The 16,968-nt window shown below is 47.3% G+C and overlaps 1 protein-coding gene across 12 annotated transcripts in view; it reads right to left on the minus strand.

The window, feature by feature from the left end:
* SLC7A1 (solute carrier family 7 member 1) overlaps positions 1 to 16,968 on the minus strand; it is a 71,532-nt gene that overhangs the window by 17,872 nt on the left and 36,692 nt on the right. For 5 of the 12 annotated variants that reach the window (XM_019794700.2, XM_019794697.2, XM_019794696.2 and 2 more), the window contains 3 exons: positions 7,489 to 7,872; positions 4,363 to 4,521; positions 2,186 to 2,360 (listed from right to left, as the gene is read on the minus strand). In XM_019794700.2, coding sequence (XP_019650259.1) covers positions 2,186 to 2,360; positions 4,363 to 4,521; positions 7,489 to 7,858 — 704 coding nt within the window. In that variant the 5' untranslated portion in view covers positions 7,859 to 7,872. Of the gene's footprint in view, positions 1 to 2,185; positions 2,361 to 4,362; positions 4,522 to 7,488; positions 7,876 to 11,165; positions 11,436 to 16,968 lie in introns of all 12 variants that reach the window. The other 7 variants (XM_034665030.1, XM_034665027.1, XM_019794698.2 and 4 more) reach the window with 3 other exon arrangements.

Here is a 16,968-nt window from a genome sequence, read left to right on the forward strand (position 1 = left end):
AACATTCCTATTCCACAGCAAGATACAGACAGACTCCAGGTTCACGCAGTGTTCACAGCCAGTCACGGAGACAGTATCATAAAATCACAACTGCGTGGCCAGAACTGCCACCAAGGGCAGGCCGAAGCCCCTCCGTGCTGCGTGGTCTGGTTGGGAAATGCTCTACTATTTCAGAGAGACAAGCAATTTCATGCAAGACTACATGGCCACAGTCGGAAACACAAATCTATGGCTGGGAAAAAAAAAAGGAAGAAAGCAGTTTCTAGGCTTTGATAAAATGCAAGAGCAAGCCGCATCCCCGACCTGCAGCCTCTACCTCAGACGCAGTGCTCCAGGGGCCGGGGGCAGGCCATCCCACTTCACCAGGACCCAGAGTGGGAGGACCCCCGTGACGGTGAAGACCATCGGCTGGCACCAACAGTCTCTTCATAAAAACAATAAAATTCAATCTCCAACGACAACCAGGAAACAAGACATGCCATCTAGATTTAATTCCTGACCTGTAAACAGCCACCAGCAAGAGAGTCGCCCCAAGTTTTCAAAATCTGCTGTTACTTCCAAGCTTATTTGGAACTGGCTTCACTTCACCCTGAGATAATGGGCACCAATAAATGTGGCATAAATATGACCGAGGAAAGCTTAGGAATGCTACATTAAAAATCCTCATTCCTCAGGGGCAGCTGGCTGCTCAGTCAATAGGGCATGTGACTCTGGATCTTGGGGTCGTGAGTTCAAGCCTCACTTGGGCATACAGCTTACTTGAAGAAAAAGAAAATTAAAAATCCTCATCTCTCTGTAATCGTTTCGTCTCCACAAGGAAGGTTCTTTTCATTTGAACTGTGAACCACATTATATTTCATGCATTCAACAGTTTCCGGCTTGTGTTCTAGTAGTGAACTAGCCACAGACCAATGTCTGTCCGGTGACCAGACCACTGGAAGATACGGCTGGGCCCTAACCAGAGACCAAGTTCACACGTGACCACTCGGATCCCCAGTGTGGGACGACTTCGTTTCTCAGTCTCCCTTGCAGCTAGACGTGGCCACCTACTGGGTTCTCACCAGTGGAATGTTGGCAGAAGGGACATGTGTCTCCCGGAACTGCCCTTGAAAGCACTGGGCACACTCTTTTCCATACCTTTGTTCCCTCTGGGAGAGCTGGATCTTACCCATGGCCCACAGCCCAGCTCTGACCACATCCTAGGGCAGGACAGAGCAACCCGCTGGATGACCAGGGTCCCTGAAAGCCTGTGCACAGCCACGCTGGCCAGTCAACCTGGTCCACTCATGTCATTTTAAAGCCACTGCATTTTAGGAGGGTCTCCTTGTCAGAGCTGTGTAAGCTTTGGTCGTAATTACAACAGAATCATAGGCAAAATCTCACTCCCCATTCTCCATCCTAGGACCCTAAGATTCACCTGAGAAATCTGACCAAAAAACATCCAAAAGACACATTCTAGTTGCTCGGCTTTGGTTTCCTAGATAATCAGAGCCTGATGATGGGGCTTCACTGAGGGTCCTAAAAAAGCCCGGGTCCAAGAGCTGGCTTGTCACCTGCCTCCAATCCTGGGTGTCTTGAGTCAGAGAATATAAGGGAAACGGGGCCACTGGTTTTCAGGGCTGACACACCCCAAGTTGAGGCAGGGAGAGAGACTATTGTAATCACATTTTGATACTTCAGTAATTCTGAAAACCTCTGATAAAAGCCTGTGATAAAATCCCACTATTTCTTCTTCCTTCTACGTTATTAGTAGGAAGGCGTTTCATAATCAAGTGAGATAGCACCATGGTTTCGCAGAGAAAATCTTTTCTGCATACAAAATTCAGACATTGGTCATGAAACAGAATATGAGGAAAAAGAGACTATTTAGTGAGTCTGACAACAATCTTCAACTACGTACAGTTTTAGAATTAGAATGAAGATTTTGTTTTCCTGAGTACCTTCCTCTATCAGACAAATACACTGTCAAGTTCAGGGAAATGAAACCTGACACAAATTTCAAACCAAAAAAACACCCTTAGCTATTTTACTGCACACACACACACAAAAATTCAATTCAAATTACATTTTTTAAAAAGGCATGTTAGTGTTCTAGCCAATTACATGCCCCCAACATATATGTATGTTGTTAAGTACCAAATACGAATCAACTGTCACACGCCGAGAGGAAGAAGAAACAACTCACTTGTTCAAGCAGCGATGACTGGATGTGTTCTGGAAATCCTCCTCTGTGAGCTGCCAGTTTTTAATCGATCCTTTCACAAATCCTGACACCATTATGAAGCCCAAGACCAGAACATTGACACAAGTGAATATTTTGTTGACCATGGCCGACTCTTTCACACCGAGAGTTAAAAGTCCTGAAAAAGCACACAAACAAGAAAATGTTGCCTGATGGTGTGAACTCTGTACCAGGCGAGTCCTCCCTGGGACAGAGACAGGGATGGGACAAGACGGTGACTTAAGAAGAATCCAAGTGGCACCAAACCACCCAAGATTTCTGGAAGCCTCTGGGAATGGGGCTGAATTAATAATCTTTCCAGAGGCAGGGATCAAAATAACCAAAGTCCACGGCGTGGTTCACAAAGCTACCGAAGTTGGCCTTGCAGCCCCCTCTGGAGTTGAGGATGCCACCCAGCGGGCACCAAGGACTGCAGCGATGGGGACCACCACAGCCCACCACCCTGCGGTGCAAGCCCCTCCCAGAAATGAAGAGAAGGCCTCTCCCGGCACCCTCTCCCCTCACTAATGTACTTTCTTGGGACTCCCCCGAGGGGACAGCAGGATTTTGTCTTCTCCAAGGAGGAGACGTTTGGCTCAGTTTTTTGGTAGAATGAGGATTTTTCAGATGAGAAAATTATTCAGATTCACCCTGCAATGTTAGCGGTATAAGCAATGACAACTTTCTGTGATTATGGAACCAAGAACCAGGAGGTTCGTCGGACGCAGTGCCCGTAAAACAATGTCTAAGCTAGACTAGCTATAGCTCATAAACTCACATAAAAAAATTAAAAAGGCCCACGTGATAAAAAAAAACAAAACCACATGACAACACTGTCTCTGAGGCTTAGGCCACACGATCACCCGGGGGTAAACATGCCATCTGGGGACTTCTGTGGCTAAACTCCTGGCTGGGGAAGAAAAGAGACATGGAAAGGTGTCCAGGTGACAGGTGACCACCACTTATGACTTGAGACTGCTGCCCTGCCACGTGCACCTTCTATACACTTAAAATAAAAGTGCATTTCACAATAGATTCAATTGTGAAGTGAAGGTGTGAGAAAGGAAGTGAGCAATTAATCACCGAACACCTTCTCGTGCTGCGCTCTGTTGTCTCTCTGGCGTCCCTCCCTCTCACGTTTATGAAAATCTCACTAGTGCAAACTTAATTTCTGATGCACGTTCCTGCCAGCTGGACCAGAACTACTGCTGAGACTGGCCTGCGCAAGATGATTTCAATTACATGGCACGTCAAATAAGGCATGTTGTTTTCAAAACCCATCCAAGATCTTCTCATCTCAAAGTGGAGTTTATCTGCTTTCAGCTTCATGCTTCTACAGTAAGTGCCACATGGAACAAAACTCCCCTCTAGAGGCCAGGCACAGATAAATGTCACTAAGAAGCAGCTGCCCTCAGCCGTGTTCAAGCACTATCTGGAATTTTAAAATTCTGTACCCATGACTCTGTCGTGAAACATTTCTTTAAAAGATTTTATTCATTTATTTGACAGAGGGAGAAAGTGAGCACAAGCAGGGGGAGGGGCAGGCAGAGGGAGAAGCAGGCTCCCCCACTGAGCAGGGAGCCCGATGTGGGGCTCGATCCCAGGACTCAGGGATCATGACCTGAGCCAAAGGAAGACGCTCAACTGACTGAGCCACCCAGGCGTCCCATGAACATTTCTTTAATGGGCATTTTGAGGGCTGTTAGGTGCCAAACCTCCCAAGACTTCTCCAGCATCCAAGGCACAGACTGGTGCGCCAGACCGACGTCTTCCCTTCTATGTTCCCGGCTGAAGAATGCCACTTTCCTTTCCAAATGCTCCTCTGCTGAGTCAAGGGTATTTGTAGTCCTGGATCACTTGTACAAAAGCTCGCCGTACTAACAAAACCCCACTCTACAAACAGCTACACAAACACAGACTCTTCTTGAACTAAATGACATGCAGCTTTGATAGCCATTCAGCGGGCCCACCCTGCACGTACAAGAAGCCATTAAGACCAACAAGATGCCTGCATTCGTTACAAAAAGAAACAGAAGAGGGGGAAAGGAGCATGAAGAACGTTAGCAACAGGCCTCACGGGAGCCTGCCCCGCACCTCAGGCCCCGCACTCTGACCGGACGTGTCCTGCTGAGTGGCTTTACCTGTCAAGATGAGGATGATGATCACGGCAAATATGTCTGGGTTTTCGGCCAGCACTCCAGGGGCGTTCAGAGCCATGTACTTCCGCGAGAACTCCCCGATGTGTTTGCCAATCAGCTCGTCAAACGTCGCGCTCCAGGCTCTCGCTACACTTGAAGTACCTGCCGTGAAACAGACGCACCAGAGGAAACTGAAGGAAAACCATGAACAGTATTTGTCATCGAGCCTGACTTCGCGGCCTCCGTGTGGCGGTCATGCACTGGGACCTGATGTCAGCAGCCAGACCCAGTCTGTGCTAGCTCGAAGAGAGGCTCAGCACGTGCCGTGAAGGGACAAGGATAAGGAGGCTTCACGGGCCCGGAGAGAAACACGCTTTCCATCACAACCCGATATGGGCACGGGGACTGTGTTCCAAATATAAAACTGAACGATAAACAGTGTACAAAACAGTGCTATTACCCTTACCACCTGAGAAGCACACTGGTGATGTGTATTCAACTCTACCTCTTTTATTTCATTATTAAAAGAAAAACTGGTGGCAAACCACGAAGTTGATTTCGTGATCTGCTCATGGGTTGCTGTCGGCAGCCTGAGACGCCTGGCTCAGGAAGCTTCTTTTCCAAGGCCCTCCTGACAGCAGAGCTGAGGGTCCCCGCCCACTGGGCAATGCTGTTCTGCCAGCAAGAGGGGACCAAGGCGATCCACACATGCTAACCCTTCCCTCAGCAGCAGTCACCTGCTCACCCCACAGCTGGCACCGGTCACCTCTGCTATTCTGGGCCCAAACCTGGGCTCACACTACCTGCCCACAGGTCCCCAAGTATCTGACCCCAGACACAGCCCAGCTCTCCTCCTCTCCATACCACACCCCCGCCATGAGGGTCGCAAACAGACACAACACCCCAAATGCCAATAGCTGTTGACGGCACGCTCTCTCTTTCAACCTGAATAAAGTCACTACTTTTCAAGGAAATGTCACTAAAATTCCAATATTCACAAACAGCATTTTCCTTTACTTTCCAAGGGGGCCTTGCTGGTGACTGCGGTCTGGATCCCCCACAGAATATGGCCAGAGGCACTACAGAAATTCAATGTTGCTAGTTGGTCCTGTAACAAGTATTTGTCCAACAATCCAAAAACTTAACCATGTTTCTTCATCCTCAGCATCCAGGCTATTATGAATTCTGTCCATCAAGGTCACAGCCCAATGGAGAAAAATGGTCTCCCCACCTCCCCGACACAGGCCGGCTCACTGCCGATCAGGCTCTAAAGATCACCGTGAGGGGAGAGGGGCTGCCCGGCCTTCCCTCACTCCCCATCTTTGAAACATGGCTTAAAAAAAAAAAAACCCATGTTTGCTGAGAAAAACTGCCCTGCCCCAAATGCTAAGGCTGGGAATCACCCACAGTAACACATGCATGAGTCAGTCTCACACAAGCAAACAGCACTCTGGCAAAGCGTCTTTCATTTGTTGGTCTGGAAGCAGAGGGCGATTCTTGCTCAGGTTTTGTCTTATGCCCAGGTAAATCCTCTGGGAACGTAACAGCCCCTTTAAAACAGCCACATTCTCACTCAGAGACTTGAGCCTGTATGAGTATTTGTGGTTACAAGTTTTAGCGTTGTACTGAAAAAAAAAAATTATGAATTTTATTTTCGAACTTAGAAGCTTAAGCAATGCTGGCTGTCACTGGGTACCATGGGCTCCTGAAAAGAAAGGGAAGGTGCTGCTCAGAGAGTTTGGTGGGAGCCCTCTGCCAGCTGGCCTGGGCAAGTGGCAGCAGGTGCCCCACATGGCCTCCAGGGCCTGTGTCCCAGCAGGCAGCACACAGCCCCCTGTGTCATGCCCAGTGTGGGTACACAGGAGCACACTGGGACCTGCTTACCACATCTTACTGTGTTTTGAAAATATTACAAAAAGCTTGCTGAAATATAAATGGAAAGTTTAGTGGCTATTTATATTTCTACTTGTAGGAACTGGACATTCATAGCCTTTGGTTATTCTTATATTCAGGTGTTTGTCTCTTTTAAATTGATGTGTTCAACTTCGGTTGTAACCAAAATACAAATAACATCAAAAGAAACAAGACCTTCTCACCTACCAAACTAAGAAGACTTTATATTTTGAGTGTTTTTGTTTGTTGGCTATTTGTTTTTAATGCCAGTGCCCAGGGTCAGCAAGTATGTGAGGAAGGGAGCCTGCTGCCATCTGGAGGACTGCAGGCAACACGGGCCTTAAAAATACACAGGCCCACTGACCTACACATTCTGCTTCTTAGACTATTTTAAAGGAAAAAAATCATGGCTATGCCCAAAGACATTAAATGACATTAAACTGTTTATAAGAATAATAACACAATTAGAAACAGTCCAAAAAATTATGCTATGTATATGAAACTATATAATGATATGCAATCATTTGGAATATTATTATGGAAAAACCATTAATACCATGAGAAATGTTTACTCTATGTAGTTTTATAAATAAAGAGACATACTGGATAAAAAATGTATGTTTAAGTTGACAAAAATTTTAACAGATCTCTAAACTCTTATGAACAGAGATTGTCTTCTTCCATTGTGTTCCTACTATCTAGCATAATGTCTGGCACGGAGGACGGGCTCAATAAATATTTGTTGGAAGAATGAGTGAACGAGTAACAATTAATTTCTCTGGGTTGTCAGATTGTGCAATGTCTACTTTCTGCATTGTGCTTTTCTGTATTTCCCATATTTTTCTGTATCAGTGATAGGTTTACTCTAGCAATCAGTCATCCAAAACACCGAAAGGGACTACACTCCTTTTAAGTAATAAGAACATCTCACTGAATCTACGTCTCTTGTGTTCACAGGACTGACCTCCTTGTTGGCCTGGCTCATCCCCACTAACAGTCCAGTGCACCTGATCATTAAAAACAGGGACACAGACCGGAAGGAGCAGTGATACCCCTGAGCCAGCCCCTGCCTCTCCTGAAAGGGAAAGCGAACACGTGCAACAGTCAAGGAAGGTGGCCAATCCTAGGGAAGAGCTAGACTCAGTCCACCTGGGAGCAAAGGAGCGCGTGGCCTGCGGTTTGGAGGTGAGACGAGCAGAGGGGGAAGGGGGCAGGCCCTGGCCTCCTGGGACGTACCGATGATGTAGGAGAGGATTAAGTTCCAACCAGTGATGAAGGCCCAGAGCTCCCCGACGGTGACGTAGCTGTAGAGGTAGGCCGAGCCTGTCTTGGGGACCCGAGCGCCAAACTCGCCGTAGCAGAGGCCGGCCAGCACCGAGGCCAGAGCGGCAATCAGGAAGGAGATGACAATGGCGGGGCCCGCGTCCTCACGGGCCACAGCTCCGGCCAGGACATACACGCCGGCACCCAGCGTGCTGCCCACCCCCAGTGCCACCAGGTCAAAAGTGTTCAAGCAGCGGGACAGCCGGCTCTCCTCCCGGCTACAGTCCACGACCTTCCTCCGCAGCATCTGATGCCCGATGTTGAGCAGAACTTTGCAACCCATCGTGCTGTTCACCTCTGCTAGAGAAAAAGACAAAAGTGTTTATTATGTTGCCTTTCATCCCACCCATTAACCTCCTTTAACAGCCACCATGTCCTTTACTGTCACTTATGGCTAAAATATTTTAAATTCAGAATTCCACAACTGGTTGTCAGAACATCCACCTATAACTGCCACCCGCCTCAGGGCTCACCAGCATGGACAGAAATGCCTGGGAGGCCAATGCCCCCAGCGACCTTGACTAAGCTTCCACATTTATGGCAGCTCTTAAGGGAGAGCCTTCTATGGGCAGAAATTACATAGTATGAGAAACACAAATTAATGACATTGTTCTTGCCCTCAATAATCACGCAATTCCCCAGGAAAAACAAGATGCTATTCCAAGGATAATATTATGGCAGGCAAACTCAACCATATTTTAATTATTAAAACCCAGAGGCCTTGAACAGCAATGGCAACACTTTTTTAGACTTTTCTGGGATCCCTCGAGGGCAAGGACCAAGCCTCTTCCACTTTTAAGTTAACACAGAGTTAGGTCGCGAGCAGAAAAGATGCTGAGCTATTATAAGGTAAGGTTTTTGTAACTGCTACTACTCCAGGAAGCCCTTTTCCTCTGGACTAAAATGTTAGCGGAATGCGCTAGAGGGCCCACTTCTGAGCACGCATCACGAGAGGGCTCGTGTTCACCAGCGGCTTCTGTCAGCCAACCCGCGTCACCCGAAACAAGCCGAGCGCGGGCCCCAGGATGAGTGCACACCGTGGACCGCACCCCGGGCCAGCATTCCACTCACTGTCCTCCAACACACAGGCCAACCCTGCCTGGGCAGCTCATCGTGAAGGGGCAGGATGCCAGCGCCCACCCTCAAGACATGGAACGGAGCTCCCCCGCCGTAAGTAGCCTGCCCACATGACTTCCTTCCACAGAGGCCAGTCTGGAAGGGGCAGAAAAGAGTGCAGAAACCTAACCAACACTACCTTGACCAGGGGGCCACGGTCAAAAATGACAAACATTTGATTATGGGATGTGACAAGAAGGGCATTTGACCTCTGTGATCTTCCTCCCCAAACCCATAACCCCCATCTAATTATGAGAAAATACCCGACAAATCTCAGATGGGCAACATTCTACAACACCTGACCTCAGGAACAAGTAAGTCCGAGACACTGTCACAAGCAAGGGGAGCCTGAGGAGACAGGACGACTGAAAGTCATGTGGGATCCTGGATAAGGTCCTGGAACAGAAAAAGGACCCCGGGGAAAACTATGGAAATCTAAATAAAGTGCGGGCATTGGTTGTATCAGTCCCGGGTCATCAGTGGTAACTGATCAGCCGCACTAATAGGACGCTAGCAAAACAGGGGCTGGCATGGCGCGTACAGCAACTCTCTGTACTATCGTTACAAGTTTTCCATAAATCTAAAACTGTGCAAAAGAGTTTATTTTTTTCAAAGAAAAGCATGTGCAGAGAGAAGCTAGCGTGATTTTTAGCTACTGAGGTAGAAAAAAATATCATTGCTTTTTCATCTTGATCATCAATTGACGTGTATTGACCTAACCTTGCTACAATTAAGTAACTAGAAAACAGTAATCATTTAAATGGAGAATGGCAGATCTAGCAAAGTCCATACCTAACCATCCAGAACACCTGACTGCCCACCCATACCCTGTGGCCTCAGCCACCGATCCGCAGTGTGGTCTGCACCCCCCCCCACCCCAGCCCCTGGCCAGGACCCTCTGTGTGGTCACACAGGAACAGGAACCAGCCAAAAGAAGACACAAAAAAGCTTCTCAAGACTCAAAAGTTTTCAGCTAAGAATAACAGTCATGTGTTCTGATCTCCTCATTATAAAAATGAGGAAAAATAAATCTGAGAGCCAAGGGTCGAACCAGGTCATGGGGCTCAGAAGGCACGGGGCCCAAGTGCTCATCCAGGGCTCTGGCAGTCCAGGTGGGAAGGAAATGATGTCATTGTAAGGTGGGGAGGAAGTGGGGAGGAAATGAATTAAGAGGACATTATTTGTGGAGCTGTAGTGTGGCAGGAAGACCGCAGACATGAGGGTGTGATAGGAGCAGAAGAGGGCAGGCTGTGAACAAGGAAAGAAGTACAGAGACTAGCAGACTACACACTGGCCTGCTTCTGAGGTCACCTGCCAGGCCCCAGGGCCTGGGGAATGTCCCAGCACTATTGAGAGAGCTCAGGGTGTAATTCCTCCTGGAACCGCCTTTTCTTTTCTTCCCTACAGGATTTAACTGGATTTATTCAAGTCAGATTGTAAATCCTCACAAAGCTTTCAGGAAACAATGGCTTGGATAAGGAGTTAAAGACACAACATTCCAACACAACCCTTGGCGGAAAAGGCTGTGCTAGGGGATGGGCAGAACAGAATCCCTGTAAAATCACTCCTCGACACCATTTTTGGCAGGGAGGGGAGTATTTTAAGTAAACAGGAATCCTACAGGGAAGCAGAATGGGAAAGCTCCGCGCACTGTTTTCCACCTGACTGGTAAAGGCAGCTGACATTCCCAGAGTCCCTACCTGCTCCCACCCCCTCCTACGCGTAGTCTGGTTAAAGTAAGTGCATCCCCTCCCCAAGCAATAAAAGCCAGTGCAAGGCAAAGACAGTGCAATCAAACAGCACCTTCCTTCCTCGGCTTCATGAAGTAGCCCACGGGCCCAGGAGGCTGGGTGGAGGTGGGCCTTCCTCTAAAAGACAAGGCACATTCTGTCCTGGGCTCTGTGAAGGGCTGGTCCATAATTTACACTCCTTTCTCAAAAGTCCACTGTTGTCCAGAGCACAAGCAAAAGATGCTGGAGCCCAGACATAGGCCGGGGGCACACTGCTGAGCCTCCTTAGAACAGAAGGCGAACGAGAGCCCAGGGATCACGTCAGGCTGAAATAACCCCCGGGATGTGCAGGGCTGCGGCGAGATGCCGCAAAGGCCCCTGTACCGCCAGCACCGGGTGGGTGCAAGCCCACCAGCCAAAAGCCTGCTCAAAGAACTCACTTCCTAACACTGGGGGCTCAGCACCACCTTTGAGGTAAGGGGGCAGGTTACTGGATTCTGTAACTTTAGATACAGATATTGGTTTTCAAACATAATGTGGAAAGGGAAGTCTTTTCTGAGTACAAAACGTGACTGGATAGGCACAGTTCACTTCTTTTAAATATGCACATGCTGGCTCTTTTCTCTGGGGACCGTTCTGGGCCCCTTCGTCGCCCCCAGCAGCCTGGGGGAAGTGCTCTGTGAACCACTGCGGGGGGAGCACAGAATGGACCCTGACAGGAGACCAACTTCTCACTATTTTTACCTTGGTTACTTTTCTTTTCTTTTTTCTTTTGCAGTTTTTATTACTGAAGTGCAGTTGGCATACAACATGATGTTAGCGCCTTGGTTACTGCTGATGTACTGCTTGTATCTGGGGAAGGGCAGGCTCCATTCTTTTGGAAGATGCTGGAACAACGATGCAGCCAAATGGTGCCGGGAGGCCCAGAGCCGACAGCCCAGGGAAGGCACGTGTGTCTCCAGTTAGCTTGTCTCTACTTTCCAGGGTAGCTGCAAATGAGATACTCGCCACGTCCTGGGTTTAATTTTAAGAAATATCATTTCCATCTCCTTAGAAGTAGCGTAAAACTATATTCTCCAAGTGGCATCAACTCTCAGGATTTTGTATACATTATGCCACCACTTCTGTTCATGCCGAAACCCCCAAAGTTGGCCATTCAACCAACAGGGAGATGAAAGAATACTCGTCTGTGTAGAACTAATCTAACCGTTCAAATTCCCGCAAATGTTACGGACTTCTTGCTATTGGGGTTTATGCAGAAAGTTGCCACAATGGTTTTGAAAGCATTATCCAAAATTTAGGTTATCCTTTCTTGTGAGGAGGAATCGGCACGATGATCAACGCCTACACTAAATTCCACGAAAGCTCACTGATCTCACCCCTCTTTTGATGCCCTGTGCTCGACACGGCCAGGGTTTACAGAAATGCATAAACCCACAGTCCCACCCCAGGAAGCAGAGTGTTGGGTGGGAAGAGGTAAGCACACACAACGGTGCTAGAAGCTGGGCCCACTGGGTAATGGAGCTCCAAAGGAGAAGGTCTAGCTATCCATCTCAAAGGCTGCTTCAGGCACACACACCCCCCCCCCCCCCCCCNCACTATCTGAAAGTAGAGCGTTTACGAGTGAAATGGTGTAAAGCAAAGAAACAACCATTAATTTTTATGGAAAATTTGTTGAGCGTCCCCAGACCTAAAAAAAATCACCCTTATTAGGCTTTTCTGACACCTTAGGATGCATCTTGCTAATGGATACAGCAAGTAAATTGAGATAAAGCAGAGATGCTCACAGACACAGTTCAAAGCTCTGGTGGCTTGACGCTGAGATGCTGAGACAGTCCCTGGGGAAGGAGCATGGCTCTGGGCACTCCAGATTTGAGCAGCCTCTGTAACAGCTCGCTGCAAGAAATGCTGAATGCCGTTTTCGCTTTTTGCCTTTTTTTATAAAAGCAAAAATCTTCCAATTTCTTTCCGTTAATAAAAAACAGGTAGGTCTTTGTAGTAGCAAAGTGGCATAATGCAAACCTTTAAAGAGTGTGGGACACCTGTACTTTCATGAGGAAAAGAGGCGTGATTTCATCAAGCAAGGATAGAGGCATAAAGTCCGCTAAGTCCACCTGTGCGTTTCCTTGCTTCCATTGGAAGCTTCAGTTATAAAGATGCCTTATGCTTTCCTATCACAAGCCACAGCTAATGCGGCTTTTCACTGGTGTGGGCAGGCACAAAATCCAGTGTGATCACTGAACCTCGCAGTGTCCACCCGTCCTTCAGACCTCGGTGACTTTAACACTCTGGCCATATCAGAAAAAGCCCCAGGAGCCCCGCCACCCATGGCCTGCCTCCTTCTACTGATTCCACAGGGCTAAATGCAGAAAGCTGCCAGAAGCCTCTGAGGTCCCATCAACAGCACTGTACAGCCTGACACATGGCTATAAGCTCTAAGCCTGCACAGCAGAGCAGAGCTGCTGGATAGAGGCAAGAGGAGGCTAGAAAGTAGAGGTTCTGTCTCAGTCTTGACCTCCAAGCCACAACGGGACGGGCCCAGGAGGAGGCCAGGGGACCCATCTCAGGTGCATGCCCACCAGGGCAGGACAGCTTCCAGGCATAGGTGGAGAAGTCAGCCAGGGAACAAAAAACTACTCAGCTTCCAGAGCAGAAATGGCAAAGAGCAAGGCAAACAGGAATGTAGATACTGACCAGGAGCACGGGAAGGGCCTCTCAGCCAAGCAAGAAGCACTAAGGCGCAGAGAACAAGGCCCCATGGTGGCTGCGAGTGGTGCCACCACCCCACAAGCTCACCCTCACAGAGGCCCAAGCACATCACCCACACGGCTGAGCGCGGACAACGCCATACTCATCAAAGAACCAGGACAATATCTGTCACATGCAAATCTGTTGCTGAAATGGTACACAGGCAGAAGTGTTTTCCACAGCTTCAATGTCCTGAGAAAATATCAAGTAAAAAAAGCCCATTTTATTACCCTCATGAGTATGTAGGTGAAGGGGAAGGGTGTGTAAAGTACCAAAACACTGAATTATCTTTCAGATTACGGGTGGTTTTCTTCTTTTCTATATTTGTTATAATATCTGTAATGAGATGTGTTAACTTTTTAAAGCAGAAAACAATAGTAATAATTAATAACAACTAACATTTTGGGACATCAGCCAAATGGAAAGCTCCCTTAGATAAATTACTTCATTTAATCTTCACATCACCTTATCTATCTGGCAATACTCTGCATTCCAGAAACAAGGAAACCCAGCACTACTATAATTCATTCTCAACCCTGGGTGTGCAAGAGAATCACATGGGAAAATTTTTTCAATGAATGATGCCCAGCCCACCACAGACCAAGTCATTTCTGTGACTTTCTCCCAGGTAACTTGCCCAAGAGCATGTAGCCAGTGAAAGATGGAGTCGGGGCTCGAACCCAAATCTTTCTGCCCCAAAGCCTTGCACCGTCCTCTGACACAGGATCTGCGGGTTTGGAGAATAGGCACAGAGGGTGTGGACAGCTTGTACAGGAGGGAAGCAGGGACAGGCAGCAGTACTGACTGGCGGAGGGAAGGGTCTCCATGTGTCTCCCCAGAACAGTGGCATCCGAACCCTCCTCTGTCCCCATCACACAGGAGGCACAGGACCGTATCACACACAGCACCCACAGCAGACACCTGGCGTCAACCAGCTGACTTAAATTTAGGAAGCTGACAGGAAACAGATCTCCATCTTAGGTAATCACCACCATTACCATCAACAACTTACGAGGATCTCTTTATCAAAGGAAATTTTGTTAGCTGAACAGTTAATGGTCTGAGTTACCAAAGAGTACGTTTCTGTTTCTCTAAATGAATATAAATGTAAAAACTTGTCAGTTGAGCTAAAATCCAACATAAGCAACACAGTATTGTCTATGAAGCCTCGAAACAGTTCCCATTTTCCTCACAGATACCTTCTGTCATGGGATGTGCTCTATCCCCACCTCTCACCTTGCCCTATCTGAGGGACAGCTTCCCCGCTCCACGGTAGGACGGCTTGAGTACCTAGGGTTTTGTAAGGTCCAAATTCATTATCTTTAAGTCACTGTTTGGGTTCTCAGTTTCCACATCTAAAGACGAGAGAGTACTGCTGTCCCAACATTGCAGGGTACATGTGAGGGTCAAATGAGATAATGCATTAGGAAACACGCTGAAAAGCCAAATTCGCTACTCTTCCGATGCAAAGAGCTGCTATTATTGCCACACCAGTAGGCACCAACTTCTTTTTCAAAATCTCAATCTGCAATCTGTTTGTCAGCTGTCTCTGCTTCCCGGTAGCAGAAGGCAGGCGATCCCCATCAGCGAAGGGCTCCCGTCACTAGGGCTGTCTTTAACTGAGGCTTTGCCACAGATACTGCTGTCTACTACTGAGCTATACTCAAATCTTTTCAATATTGTTTACTCAAACTGAAGAATGATATAAAAAATAAGAAGCCAGGGGAAGAACTACTAAGCACGTTTTCACAAAAACCAGATACCCAGATATAATCTAGAAATGCTCCTCCTTAAGCCAACAGGATGTGATTAGACAGTAGTTCTGTCTCTGGATTGGCATTTCCATCACCGGGAAGGCTGTGCTTTATCAGGACAGATGCCCTGGCCCCGTGTATAGAAATGCGTTACAACAAAAACATATATTCTATCAGGAGCTCAGAGCTCCTTTGACACATGCCTTTAATCATACTTACTTGCGCAGTATGTAACGAAAACGTTCTGTATCTGGAATCTGAAGCCAAGTGATCTACAAACTCTGTGGGCATGTCCGAGGGGAGATCTGCCACTGCCTCTCTAGTGCAATGTTGATTAACCAGAACCAAACAGGAGCCTGGTCCCAAGGAGTGGGAGATTTCATAAAGTCAGCTTTATATGAACTGTTAAGCACTTCATTTGGGTCTTAAACACTGTTAAACATTTGGCTCTCAAATAGAAAAGAAATGTCTTACATAAAGTTCCCCTAAGATTAGAATTCAGACTTAACTACCACAACATTGTTTTTTTAATTCTCTAGGCCTCTAAGGTATCCTGAAAGAGTTTTCTGTGGCTCCTTCCAGAACCATCTTCTTTCAAAAAGCACAGGAACTGGCATCTGGACCTGGAGCAAAGCAGAGGATTCCACGCAAAACTGATCTAACTTTCACTACACACTCACAGACCAATTATTTTTACATTTACTAATGCACTCAACAAACCCAGGCTGTTCACAGATCTAGACCCCAAGCTCCAGCAAATTTCCACACTTCCCCGTCTTCCCACGTCACAAGCAACTGTGTGAAAAAACCTGGAATTTCTAGAAAATGCACTGGCTCCAAAGTAGACAAAGAAGCTGTGAAAAATCAGGTCCAGCTCCCTGAATGGAGCTGGAAAACAGACTCACAGAGGGCTGGGGTCTGCTGGAAACAACCAACAGTCTACACCAGCTCCTCAACAGAAACACACACAAGTGCATTTAATCCCCCTCAGCCACCAATAATCACAATTGTTACTCCTCTCAGGAGAATAAGAGTGGAGTTTAGATGGCAGGTTATATATATATATGTATGTCCTGGTGAAGCCAGGATCTGAACCTAGGTCTTCGGATTCCAGAAACCCTACTCCATGCCAGGTGCCAAATGGACTCCACTTTGACCAAACTTATTCGTCTTGCTGCCAACAATTCTTAATGGGTCACGTGGTCCTACAAATAAAAGATTCACAAGGGCTAAGTGACACCCTCTTCTTGCATGACAATTCCTCTGTAAAAATTAAGTCAATTAGTTATTCACAGGGTGGTGTAAATTAACATAATCCACCCACTTCCCTCCAGCTGCTGGCCACGACCCACCAGCTTTAAGGCAATAGGAGCTTTATTTGGAACTGAGGAAAGGTGGGTAGCTTGGGTTGCAGCCCAACCACGGCTTCAGGGAGAGTTCCGGAAACCATACAGACAGCAAGGCTTAGAAAAGTATGTGGAAGAAAGAGCAGGCCAAAGCAGATGGATTAGACATTATGTTGGAGATACTACATCCCTGATAAAAACACCATGAAATAGCATCCCTGGGAAATAATAATAACATACCGAATACGCGTTTATATAAAGAATGGTGTGGAAGGGAAATCAAAGTAGTTGTCTCTGAACAAGTGATTATGGACATTTTTTATTTTCTGCATTATGACGATTTTTTCTATGAATGAGGACTGCTTCTGAGTTAAGAGGAAGGAAATATTCTAACAAAATCAACAGACAAATAAGTGGAAAAAAAGGAAGGCATAAGGGTCCAAAAACAAGTTAAATCCATGTCAAGAGTCTATCTGGGAGATGTGGACAACTGAGTACATGGGATTTCATCGTGCTTTCTCCCACATTTGTGCACATTTAGAACTTTCCAAAAGTGAATGTGAAAAGAAAGGAATTCACTCAGGGCTGACCCAGAAAATAAAGAAATTCTTCCACAACCTTTATCAACCCCTACCTCCGGGAGCAGAATAGCACCCCCCCCCCCCCCCCCCCTNCCCCCCCGCCCGCTATAAGCCATGG

The sequence above is a fragment of the Ailuropoda melanoleuca genome, chromosome 7 (assembly GCF_002007445.2).
Source record: "Ailuropoda melanoleuca isolate Jingjing chromosome 7, ASM200744v2, whole genome shotgun sequence".
Lineage (NCBI taxonomy): Eukaryota > Metazoa > Chordata > Mammalia > Carnivora > Ursidae > Ailuropoda > Ailuropoda melanoleuca.